At 39.6% G+C, this 13,358-nt stretch overlaps 1 protein-coding gene across 1 annotated transcript; it reads left to right on the forward strand.

Annotated features, from left to right (window-relative positions):
- Positions 1–3,923: 3,923 nt before the first annotated feature.
- LOC142620482 (uncharacterized) lies at positions 3,924–12,444 on the forward strand. Its single transcript, XM_075793845.1, has 6 exons — positions 3,924–4,256; positions 4,314–4,502; positions 4,596–5,121; positions 5,449–5,691; positions 5,743–5,955; positions 12,098–12,444. The coding sequence occupies exons 1-6, from the start codon at positions 3,924–3,926 to the stop codon at positions 12,442–12,444; spliced, it is 1,851 nt and encodes a 616-aa protein (XP_075649960.1).
- Positions 12,445–13,358: the final 914 nt, after the last annotated feature.

Raw genomic sequence — 13,358 nt, forward strand, 5'->3', positions numbered from 1 at the left:
TGGTGGGACAAAAGTGTAATGCTACATAAGTACAACTTTGTGCCACAACTCGCCATGTGGCGATGGCGAATTGTGATTGGTGGAGGTATAATAGTTGTGATTGGTGGAAGTATAATGGTGGGCCATGTGAGGACACATTTTCACCACTCAAGGTTTCTCTCGCTAAGTCAGAAAGGTCTCTCCTTTCTCTGTTCTTAGCCTGTAGAATTTTTTTGTCCCCCCTGTACTGGTGGTGCTTGGGTTCGCTGGAGGTAATTAGTTTACCTTAGAGCTTGTCTTGTCCCTTTCGTGGGGTTCTTGGGAAATTCTTCTTTCTTTTCCCCTTCTTTCTCTTTTCCGTTTTTTTCTCTTTGTTCTTTTCTCAAGTAATGGAGGAGTTAACAACTACCTGGAAGAACCTTTCTCTAAGTGAGAGAGAAGGTTCTAAATTCTCCCTTCAGAATCAACACAAATCTGAGGAATTTATAGTTGCAGCTAAGTTTCTTACGAAACACGTTCTGAATATAGAAGCGGTTGCCAAAACTTTCAAGCAGCTCTGGAGATCTTCTGAGGGTTTTCAGATGAGGAAACTCGATGACCACTTGGTATTATTCATGTTTAAGAAGGAAGGAGACCTGGCACGGGTTCTGCAGAGTGAGTCTTGGTGTTTTGATAAACACTTGGTGGTTTTACAGAGGTACGATCAAGATGTTTCAGTGAATGATCTTAAGTTTGATAGAGCTACTTTCTGGGTTCAAGTTCACAATATTCCGATTGGATACATGTCTAGAGAAGTGGCTGAGTCCATTTGTGACACTGTTGGGGTTGTTTGTCAATCTACTTGAGGGGTGGAGGCGGATGGTGGTAGATTTATACATGTTAAGGTGAGTTTGGATATCTCCCTCCCCCTATGTCTCGGTCGGTTGATTACTTTGGAAGATGGAAAGAAGCATTGGGTTAGTTTCAAATACGAACGCCTTCCCAATATATGTTACTGGTGTGGTCGTTTGGATCACAATGATAAGGACTGTGATTTATGGATTCAGAGTAAAGGCTCTCCAACAGAGGAGGACAAGCAATATAGTCATATGATGAGAGCGTCTCCATATAAATCCTACATTAAGCCAGTGGTCTTTGTCCCTGGTTTTTACGAGAAGGATGTGAATCCTAGTTCTAGTTTTGGTGGGTCTGAAAAGGGTCAGGCGACGAAGGGGTTTCCCGGTCACTTGCCGTCGACAGAGTTAAATCCAGTGATGGAAGTGGATAGGCAGGAGGAGACCATTAATGCGGATGCTACGCTGGTAGTGTCAGTGACACGGATTGATGGAGACTTGACGTATGAAACTCAATTAAATCCCGCTCCCTCCTCTCCCTCAATGGCCAGCTGCCAGCCTAGCGAAACTTACGCTATCCCAAAAGTAGGTGTCTCCTTGTTGAGTGAGGCAGAAGCTACCCTCAAGTCCTCCAACTCGGTAAAGTTGCCAAAAAACATGGGTACCTTCGCTGATGGCAATCCTTTCCTAGCAAAACTCCAAGAGATTAATCGTGACATAATGAAATTTGATCCGTGTCCATGCGCGAATCTTGGCGACTTGATAGCGAGGGAGTCCTGTTTTGATGAGCTGGTGGCTGCTCAGGGTAAGGTGGAAGACGAAATAGGTAAGCCTCAGTCAGTTGGGCCACTTCTAACTGAGCCCATTCTCCCTTCAATTGAGGTTAACTGTCCCATTAGTAGCCCCCCCCCTCTAGGACTTAACAAATTCTAATGGGCCGCTTTCTAGTCAAAAGCCCAAAAGAATCTCTAAACCAATTAAGCCCACTACTCCTTCCCTCTCGGTTACTTCGGTTAGTGCTACAAAGAGAGAGCATTTCCTAGAAGACATTCTAGATACCCCAATTAAGAAAAAAAGAGGCGTGTGCTTTAATGTCTCTCCCCTCTCTGATGCTCCATCGATGGTGGCTATCTTTCAGCCCCACCGTTTGCCATGAATTGCTTAAGCTGGAACTGCCGTGGGCTTGGGAAGTACCGGCGAGTTTGCGAGCTTTCAGGTTTGGTGAAAGCAAAAGGCCCCACAATTCTATTTTTGATGGAAACTAAGAAGAAGAAAAGCTATTTAGAGCGATTGCGGTGTCGTTTGGGGTATGATAATTTGTTTATAGTCCCTCAAAGAAATCTGAGTGGGGGCTTGGCTTTGCTCTGGATGAATGTTAATGATCTCCATATTAGGACGTTCTCTCCTCATCATATTGATGCGGTTGTGAATCCAAGAATTGATGACGCCTGGCGCTTCACGGGGTTTTACGGAGCTCCTGAAGTTGCTAACCGGGAAGATTCTTGGACTCTCCTCCGTCATTTGAGTACTCAGCTTGATCTGTCATGGGTGTGTATTGGGGATTTCAACAAGATTACACAGCTAGGTGAAAAATTGGGAGGTCCAATTAGGCCACAGAGGCAAATGCGAAGCTTCAGGGGGTGCTTGGATTTTTGTGCTCTGAAGGATTTGGGTTTTACGGGGTTGCCTTATACTTGGAGTAATCGTTGCTTTGATGGTCCAGTTTTGTGGGTGAGACTTGACCGAGCTTTGGCCTCCTCGGATTGGTTTCAGAAATTCCCAATGGCTCGTTTGTATCACCTGCCAAGTTTCTCCTCTGATCATAAACCCATTTGGTTATGTACTGATGATGTTAATTGTCGTTACTATAGGCCTCAGAGGCCATTTAGATTTGAGGCAATGTGGGTTACTGATGAGAGATGCGAGGAAGTGGTTAATTCTGCTTGGGACATGGATTTGGATATTGACCTTATGAGTAGTGTTTTGGTGAAAGTCGGTCATTGTCAGGATCAGTTGACCACGTGGAATAAAAAGGTTTTTGGGAATGTCTGTTGGAAATTGGCTAAAGTTAGAAAACAATTGGAGAAAGCTGAAGCTCGCTCCATGGCAGGGGGTGGGAATGATAGACTTGCATTGCTGAATGAGGAACTTCATAATCTCATGGCCTTGGAAGAACGGATGTGGAGTCAACAATCTCAATCGGATTGGTTGCGCTATGGCGACCAAAATACTAAATACTTCCACTATAAAGCTTCAGAGAGGAATAAAAGAAATTATATTTCTGGTATAGAGAATGCTGCTGGTGCCTGGGTTGAGGAAGAGTCTCAGGTTAGTGATATATTGCTTAACTTCTATTCCAATTTGTTCTCATCGGCAAATCCCACCCTTTTCGACCCCGTCCTATCTGGTGTGGAATCAAGAGTTACCGAAGCCATGAATACTGAATTGGTTAAGCCTTTTGAAGTCACTGAAATTTATGCAGCTCTTCATCAAATGGACTCAAATACTTCTCCTGGTCCTGATGGTCTTCCCCCTCTGTTTTACAAAAAATTTTGGAATAAAGTGGGTGGTAAAGTAGTTGATGCTGTTTTATCAGTCCTTAACTCAGGTATCATCCCCGAAAAACCTAACCATACTTTCTTAACTTTAATTCCAAAAATCCATAGCTTGAGAAAGGTATCTGATTTCAGACCAATTAGTTTGAGCAATGTATTGTATAAGATTATTGCAAAAGTGCTAGCTAACCGCTTAAAACCTTTGCTCCCCCATCTGATTTCTGAGACTCAGGGCGCCTTTTTCTCTGAGAGAATTATTACTGATAATATTTTGATTGCTCATGAGAACCTGCATTATTTGAAAAATAAAAGAACAGGAAAGTTAGGATTTATGGCCTTAAAACTCGATATGAGTAAGGTGTATGATCGGGTGGAATGGGTGTTTTTGGAGAAAATAATGCTAAAAATGGGGTTCTGTCAAAAATGGGTGGCTCTGGTTTCGGCTTGCATAAGATCAATCACATACTCAATCTTGGTCAACGGGTAGCCTCACGGTCTCATCACTCCTTCCCGATGGCTTCTCCAAGGTGATCCCCTATCGCCTTATCTATTTTTAATGGTTACTGAGGGCCTTCATGCTCTCCTTAAGAAGGCTGAAGAGAATGGAAATATTAAGGGAGTATCATTATGTGTTGCTGGCCCTAGGGTATCTCACCTCATATTTGCAGATGATAGCTTAGTTTTTTGTAGAGCAACTATAGCTGAGTGTGTCCAAATTCAATCCTTGTTGTACATGTATGAGCAAGCCTCAGGTCAGAGCATAAATAGAGGTAAAACCAGTATTTTCTTCAGCTCAAACACCCTTCATAACCTTCGGAATGCCATATCTGTTTTCCTAGGAGTTCCGGTGTCACACCGCTATGAGCAATACTTGGGCCTTCCATCACTGGTGGGCAGAGAGAAGAAAAGATAGTTTAGCCTTATAAAAGAAAGAGTTTGGAAAAAGCTAAAAGGGTGGAAGGAGAAGCTACTCTCCCAAGCTGGTCGAGAAATTCTTATTAAGGAGGTGATTCAAGCAATTCCCACCTATGCCATGTCTTGTTTCAAGCTCCCTAAGGGTTTGATTAAAGAGCTTAAGTCTCTTGTTAGGAAATTTTGGTGGGGGTATAGAGGGGAGCAGCGGAAAATTCATTGGGTAAGTTGGGAGAAGTTGTGTCGTCCCAAGAATGAAGGAGGTTTGGGGTTTTGTGATTTATCAATTTTCAATGATTCCCTCTTAGCAAAGTAGGTTTGGTGGCTTCAGACTTGTGAGAATTCCCTATTTTATAAAGTTTTCAAAGCTAAATTTTTCTTGGACTCCTCCATCATGGAATGTAATTCCTCAAATAAGGGCTCATATGCTTGGAAAAGCATTCTCCAATCTCGTCATGTTATTGATGTGGGTGTTGTTTGGAGAATTGGTGATGGCCAATCTGTCCAGATTAGAGAAGCTAATTGGATTCCCTCTCTGCCAGCCACGAGAACAACCTCCCCTCCTGTTGGGCTCCCTTCTTCATCAATGGTGAGTGCTCTCATTGATTCAGATTCCCATTCGTGGAAAGAGGATCTAATAAGGCATGAATTTATCCCTCATGAGGCTAATCTTATTTTGGGTATTCCTCTAAGTGTCCGTATCATTCCTGACAAGTTGGTATGGCTCCCATCCTCGAATGGTAGCTATTCAACTCGTAGTGCCTACAAATTAACAGTAAGGGTGGCTAGGAATTCGCTACCTAGCTGTTCCTCACATGCCAAGAATCACCTTTTGTGGAATGGTATTTGGAAGCTCCAAGTCCCTCATTGAGTTAAACACTTTCTTTGGCGAGCTTCTCATAATGCATTGCCTACCTTATGTAATCTATGGAGGCGTAAGGTAATTTCTTTTGCTACCTGCACAGGTTGCCTTTGTGCAAATGAGGACACAACACATGCTCTTTGGTCTTGTAGTTCTTTGATGGTAATTTGGAAGGATGACACTAGCTGATGAAGGTATTACGGTATGATGTGCATGATTTTGATGCTTTGTTGGGCATGTTGTTCACCATGAGGGATCGTCTTTAATATAGACTTGTTAACTTTAATTTTCTGGTTGATTTGGCAAGATAGGAATGCTGCCAGGATTGGAGAGCGGAAGGTTGAGCTTTATCAGATCAGAGACAAAGCTAAGGTCTTGCTCTCGGATTTTCTTCATGCCCAAATCTCTCCAGCCCGAGCTTCTATGCCCAGTAACAGATTGGTTCGTTGGAGTCCCCCTGTTCAGCCCCACACCAAAATTAATTTTGATGCAGCCCTGTTCAAGGAGGTGGATTCTGCTGGGATAGGCATTGTAGTCCGAAACTCTTCAGGTTCTGTCAGTGCTGCCTTGTCTCAATGAGTCCCGCTTCCTTTCTCTGCAGCTACGGCTGAAGCCTTTGCTTGTCGAAGGGCTATGGAATTTGCTAAAGAAGTTTCTGCTCTGGACTGTATCTTCGAAGGTGATGCAGAGGTTCTTATAAAAGCGATTTGTAGGGAAGATGCTAGCAACCCCGAGTATGGCCATGACATTGAGGATATTCTAGTTTTAGCTAGGGACTTTTTCTTTATTTCTTTCAACCATGTTAAAAGATCAGGCAATCAAGTTGCCCACTATTTAGCTAGACGTTCTAAGTCCGGCTGTGAGCTATAGGTCTGGTTTGATACTACTCTTGGAGATATAGCTCCTTTTGTTGTGAATGATGTTTGTAATCTGTAGTCTTTTTCCTTTGAATGAATTATGCCCGCAGGGCGGTTATCTCAACAAAAAAAAAACACTCGTAGGACATGATTTAATATTTAATTTTTGTAATTATTTAACTTTAGTATTTTTATGTAATTTTGTTATTTTAGGTTTAAATGATTTATTTCCTTGATTCAAGTGTTTTGTTATTTTTGGGGTTTCTAGCCACCTTAGGTCTTCTTTTTACTATTTAAATGCATTATAGCCTCTAAAGACAATTCAGTTTTTAGATGATCATCAATAAGCACAAACTTTTGTCAAATTCTTTTTTGAGTGGATTCGAGTTTATCTCCTTGTGAATTCAGGGAAACCGCTTATGGATTTGAGATTTACTATCAAAAGCTAATAGTTTAGTTTTCGTTCCATCAAGAGAGTATTGTGTGTGCTTTCTTCAAGCTTCTGCGACATCATTTAGTTTGTATCTATTTTTTTTTTTCAAGATAAAAGGTAGAATAGTTTGTCTCTACTTAAACCTAGGAGTGTGTAGGGATATTTTGGAACAAAAAAAAAATATCCAGTCCAAACAGGGAAAGCCCTTTCAACTTTTTACGTACTGAAATACCCTCACATAAATTCTAAATTCTCTAAAATAACCCTATCTTTTAGTTATATAATTTTAAATTAAATTAGCCTCCTAGAGGCTGTTCTATTTTTTTTGGTAAAAGTTAATAATTTGCAACAATTATAATTTGGGATTATTACATTTTCCAATCACAAAAAAAAAAAAAAAAAAAACCTTAGGAGTGTGATGCATATTATGCATTTGTGGGTGAAGTAATTTTTTCATCGCACTCCTAGGTTTTTTTGTGATTGGAAAATGTAGTATTTTCAAATTATAATTGATGCAAATTATTAACTTTTACCCAAAAAAATAGAAGAGTCTTTGAGCACGTACGTGCTTAAAGGCTAGTAATCATTATTAATCAAGGTGAGCATATTTATTTTGATTTAAAGACTATTGAATCACAAAATAAAACATACAAAAAAAAAGTATATGAATCTTTGATATTCAACCGTGTAAGTTCTTTACATAATAAGTGAAGGACTTGCTATGTGCACTACTACTCAAGCATCTATATCCATTTTTCAACCACCCAATTAACCAAAAAGGAGATGTGTATCTAATGGTCTTTTATAATTAGTGGAGCAAAACCCAAACCGCCCTTCTTAATCTACAAAATCAACTTGCAAATAAGTTAAAAATTGAGTTACTAATGGTACTATTTTGGTTGGTGGTAAAAAATCCTCAACAATTAACTAATAATAAATATTTTAAATTTCCTTTAATTTTCCATGATTCTTGTTAGGGTCATATTTTATTGTAATTGGCTAATCCTTTGACAAAATGCACCTTACTTGTAATTGAGTAGATTTAAGATGGGTTTAGTACTTCAAGAAACATGTTGTTCAAGTCAAGTATTAAAGACACGAAAATTAGTTCAAGAAACAAGGGAAGAAAAGTTGTTCATTAAGTCTCGACAGATGCCTGCTATCAAGACTTAATAATAAATATTTTAAATTTCCTCAACAATTAACTAATAATAAATATTTTAAATTTCCTTTAATTTTCCATGATTCTTGTTAGGGATATATTTTATTGTAATTGGCTAATCCTTTGACAAAATGCACCTTACTTGTAATTGAGTAGATTTAAGATGGGTTTAGTACTTCAAGAAACATGTTGTTCAAGTCAAGTATTAAAGACATGAAAATTGGTCCAAGAAACAAAGGAAGAAAAGCAGTTCATTAAGTCTCTACAGATACCTACTATCGAGACTTAATGTGAAACTCAATAGATAGCTCAACAGCAGCTCAATCTATTGAAACTATGATTTCAGATTTTCCAGATTTGAAATTCGGCTCAATCTTGTGTATTTGTTTAGGGTTTCTTTTCTCACAACCCTAGACATATATAAAGCTTAATTTAAAGGCCGTCACACATGGATACAGAGACCAAGAGACTTAGGGCTTATTTGGTTGTGTTGTTTAAACACAACACGTATGTCCACAACACTTTTTCGTTGTTTAAACAACACAACACGTATTTCCACAACACTTTTTCACCCATACATATTTTCACAACACTTAAACAACGTTACTATAACAATATTATCAAATAGACCCTTATTTTCTCTGTGTGAAGCTATTGTGTTTGTTCGCTATAGGGTTTTGTAACCAAGTGCTTCCACATCTTCATTGTTTATGAAGTGAAGAACTTTGCAGCAAACAACATCTGTTCAAGTTGCTGGAGTTAGTCACGTACTTGGAATTCGTGCAATGGGTTAGTCACAAATTAGAGGTTTGTGCATCAAAGGGAAAGAAGGCTACTACAAGATCAAATCTAATTGGGTATTGGAGCAAAGGTTCAACTGTAGATTGATATTTCGGGATAGACCAGGGTAGTTGATAAGATTTCTTATATTTGTAACCGCTTGTTGTTGCTTAGTGAAGTCTTAAGAGTGGTGATCTTAAAATCACCCGGTGGGTTTTTTGCCTTGCGAGATTTTTCCCATTTGTCACCGTGTTAAATTTATTTTCTGCTGTACTTAGTATTTTGGTGATTTGTTAGTGTCTTCACATTTTTGCATGCAAACTGAATTTAATTAATCAACTTGGATAATTGAATAATTAACTGGGGTCAAGCTATCTTAACCCAACAATCCTCATTCTACAAAAAAAATAAAATAAGGGAGTACTATCAATAAAAAAAATAGAAACAAATGTATTTTGTGAAGGTTTGAACAAAAAAGGGAGGGTGGGGGGAATAGGAAAAACATGTGCAAGGGATTTTAGTCCTATAAACTATGAGTAAATTTGTAAATGTACCATTCTAACTCTTGAATCCTCATGTTGGTTCCTTGTTTGATTTTTTTTTTTTTTTTAGAACTGCAAAAAACTTTTATTAAATTGAATCAATTGTTTATACTGACCTAGAATTTTCACTTTTAAAAAATCCATTCTTATCTATAATTTTCAGTAACCAAACAGATATTAATAAATAAATAAATATTCTAGTAAAAAACAACCCAAGAATTAAAACCATTTGAGAACAAATTTGAACATTTTCACTCAAAATAAATAAGCAAATTACCAATCCATTAAGCTACAAACTTTGAAAACACAAATTCAAATAAATTTCAATTAATTGAAAACTTAGATCTTACGCTCATTGTATTGTTTATTATTAGACTTGGGTTGCTTCAAAGGTTTTGCATTTCCATTTACAAAAGAAAAGAAATAGAAAAACTTTTTTTTTACACTGAGCATAATCGAGATTGAAGGGCAAAACTACCAATTTAAATCAAATTCAATTGATGATAAATGAAATGAAAAATCAAATCCAAGAGAGTTAAATAGACAAATCAGAAAACCAAATAAGTAGAGAAAATAGAAAAAATTGATACTTGAATCTCACTTGTGTTACACATTTTTTTATTTTTATAAAAAAAATGTTTTTGAAAGAGCGGTACCAACCATGAACCATGTGCGTGTTATGGATGAGAAGTGAAGAGAGAAATGAGGATGAGAAAGTGATGGGAAATGGGAGTTTTTTTTTTTAAGAAAGGGGAAATGGGAGAAGTGAATGCACGGTTAGGAGTAGTGTTAAATTGGATAATTACTCATTTGACCCATTAATTCAAGTTCTTTAGGGCATGTTTGGTCTCTAAGTTTAAACTCATATTTTTACATTTTAAACAACATTACACACATTTCCACACACTTTTTCACCGACACGTATTTCAAAAAATTACAAAAATTTCATCTCAAACTACTCTACCAAACACTCATAATATTTTAAATGAGTGTAAGGGAAGTAAGGATATTATGAAAACCAAGGTTTTGCCATGTTGGATGGAATTATGGAAGATGGATGGGACCATGGGAGTTATCCTATCCAATTTTTTTTTTAATAAACCTATTTTTTTAGGTAAACTTATCTAATTGCAAAAAAAAAAGAAAAAAAGAAGATAATTGTGTAAATTTATCTCTTAAAAAAAATTAAAATTGTTGGCAAAATACATTTAAAGTTGAGTTTGAAAACCAACAGGAAAATGGTCCTAATTTATAGGCAATATTGTAGGTGAGGGTTAGAGATGTGCTTTTACTGGATTATCTTTTAGTTTTGTTTGTGCTTAAACTTAGGATGTAGGGGTATTTTTGAGCCATAAAAAATCCAATTCAAACAGGGGAAGCCCCTTAAATAGTAGTATAGAAAATGTAAGTGCCAAGAATGAGTTGACTTAATACAATGAATTTGTAGAGGCAGGAACTTGAATCAAATAACCTAGCACAGTTGAAGAAGAAGGAAAAGACAAGGAACAATAAAGAATATTATTCCTCCGCCAAGGTCCGAGGACAGATACTCCTATTAGATTGATCTCAAGAACAATTAGCTACAATATTTCTCTCTTTGGGATTCTCCATGAACCTCCTCTCTTTCAGGAGGATCTTTTACATTATATAGCTTCTTTTCGCTGATCTTGACCCTCCATTTGTTGATCATGTAGGCCACTACTCGAGTGCTTGTCCCATCTGACACCTTCCTAGATCTTCTGTGAGTTGCGACAATTAAGACAACACTGTTTAGGTGTCTTCTCCACATAAATGCAGCTAGGGGGTTTGGTGGAGTGCATTAAATGTGGTGGTAGCTACCATTCCTTCAGACATGTCAGGATTGATCCCCTCTCTGAAATTCTATCTCTACTGTGTGACCTCTTCTGGTAATGTGCCATAGACGTGGCCAAGGCTCGCCTCCCCGGCCTTGCTGGCTGAGGGTATGGTCCCCTCGGAACTGCATAAACCTTATCGGCCTCGGATACGACACGTGGCACTATTACCTTATTAAATTTTTGTATCCCACAATAGCCCCTCAAAAATCTAGTTTTTCCCTCTTGTCTGAGGAGAAAATTGGGGTTTTGATTTTGGGTGATTGGCTCCACATGCTTTTTTGATTTTCCCACGTGAGAATGTCACTTTATATGCTCTGTAACCACTCCTGACGCTTCGGAGTCCATAACATCTCATTAAATGCCCCATACGACGCCTTGTTCCCCACATCCTACAGTGAGATGGAGATCCTACAGCTAGTATTTGTCCTCGAAATTTGGGCGGGGTAACTCCCGCCAAACTCTACATCTTATATAAGGCACCTGGGGGACTCATTCCTCCTATTTTCCAAATCTTCAAACTTTCAAGAAGCTCTTGAGGTGACTCCAGTCATTATTTTCATAAATTCCCTATTTATCCCAATCTTATTCTTAGGTTCTTTTCTCCTTAGCCAGTCTCCTCGGCCTTCTGTTTTCTATATTTTTCTTCAAAAAAGTTCTTTCCCTTAACCTTAGCCTGCTTAGATGGGTAGGTTTGCTCACTTAGTAGATACTTCTGCAGGTATAGAGGGGTTTAGGGCCCTGTATAATATTCCTCGGGGTGTCTCCTTGCGATATTGCCCTTTGGGTGGGTGGCACACCCTCAGAAGGGAGGGGGAGGTCGTTATTCTCATGATCGCCTTTGTAGAAGAAGGAATGAGGCTTCCCATGGGTAGAGTGACCAGGGGCTACTTAATCACCCATAGGATATGCCCTCATCAATGCATGCCCAACTTATTTAGAGTCTTAGGTAGTGTAGACGCTCTCAGCGAGAAAATAGAGTTGGGCCTCACCTGGCACGACGTTTTCTAGATGTACTAATGACATCTTCTTCCAAACTCTGGCAATTACCTTAAGTCTAGGTCTTTCGAATTAGGCTTATCTCGTGTCTCCCCAAATTAGATAAAGGCATGAAAGATGACTTTCTAATCATCTCGGGTAAATGGCACGACGATCTTCATTACCCAACCCAAGAGGGAGCACCAGGTAGGGTACCCTAGGTTTAGGCCTTCTAACACGGGAATTAGTTTTATAGTTTGCTTCTTTCTTCATTTCTTTAGTAGTTTTTTTTCCTTTTGACTGATGACTCACCTTTCTAACTATGGTTTCACTTCTCGGCTTTTTTTGCAGATAAAAGATTCATGGCCCTTAATCTTAACTTTGTCAATGTGCCAAATCTCAACAGGGTGCTGAGATTCGAGGTGTTTGTGAGCGAGGATGGACAACTGAGAGCTGTCCATTTTATCCTTGATTTCAAGCCCTTGTCTAATAAGTTTCAAGATATGGGCAACACGGTCAGAGCGGGTGATTCTCAGTTGGCATGGATTGACGTTTCGGTGCTCGCATTCCTATCCCGAGAAGGTACCGTGCAGGTTGAGCTACCCTCCCATCGTTTTCCCCATGAAGAAGCGGTTCCGAGAGAATTGCTCAAGGAGGAGATGGACCAATTTCGGCTTAAGGAAGAGGGGGAGGAGTAAGGAGAGCTTGTGATTAAGGTCTTAGACTCAGAAGATGAACTTGACGAATCTTCAGGTTTCGTTCCACATAACTAGTAGTTTGGAAGAAGAAGAAGAAGAAATATCACTAGAGAGGAAGAAGAGGACAAGCCTCCGTGAACTCTTCGCGGGCAAGTCCAAGGGGTCGATGTCTAAGGATGCCTCGGGCCCTCAGCTTCCTCCTCCTTCAGCTTCTTCGCGCCTGCCAATCTGAGGAAGAGAAAGAAGGACAAGGAGGCAGTCGAGGAGGGGGAGTTGGTCCCTTCCAATGAGGGGGGCTCCTCCGAAGGTGCCATAGACGGCCAAAGGCAAGCAAAGGGCTTCCTCAGCCGAGAGTAAGAAGGCTGAGCATGTGGCCAAGGTGCACCCTTTGAACCCAGCGTGGGATCCTCGGCTAAAGCTGGACGGGGCCGCTATACCGTGGAACTCCTCCATTAGGGAGTTCCATAGAGGGAACGGCCAATATGTTGCAAACACCTTGGAGCAGCCCCTCCTATTGTCAAAGGATATGACTGCTCTAAAAAACTTGAAGCAGCAGGATCTCTTTCTGTCCCTGAAGAGGGACTTGGCATTGGTAAGTCTTTTGACCCATCTTACTAACTTCATGCTAGATTATTTTCTTCTTAACTGCTTAGGTATTTCTCTATCATTTTTGCACAGGCAATCCAGGAGGTATTTATGGCTGAAAAGTGGGTGAAAGATGCCCAGTCTGAAGCTAGACTCGCAGACAATCTTCACGCAAAGACCAGCAAGTCCTTGGTCACTGCCAAGAAGAAGAACAATGAGCTTGCTCTGAAGCTGGCTACTGAGGACAAGGAGAGGAAGAGCACTGAGGTTGGCCTCAAGAACGCTCAGGCGTAAGCCAAGGAGCAGTGTAAAAAGCTCTACTACATGGA

This window comes from Castanea sativa, chromosome 12 (assembly GCF_040712315.1).
Source record: "Castanea sativa cultivar Marrone di Chiusa Pesio chromosome 12, ASM4071231v1".
Lineage (NCBI taxonomy): Eukaryota > Viridiplantae > Streptophyta > Magnoliopsida > Fagales > Fagaceae > Castanea > Castanea sativa.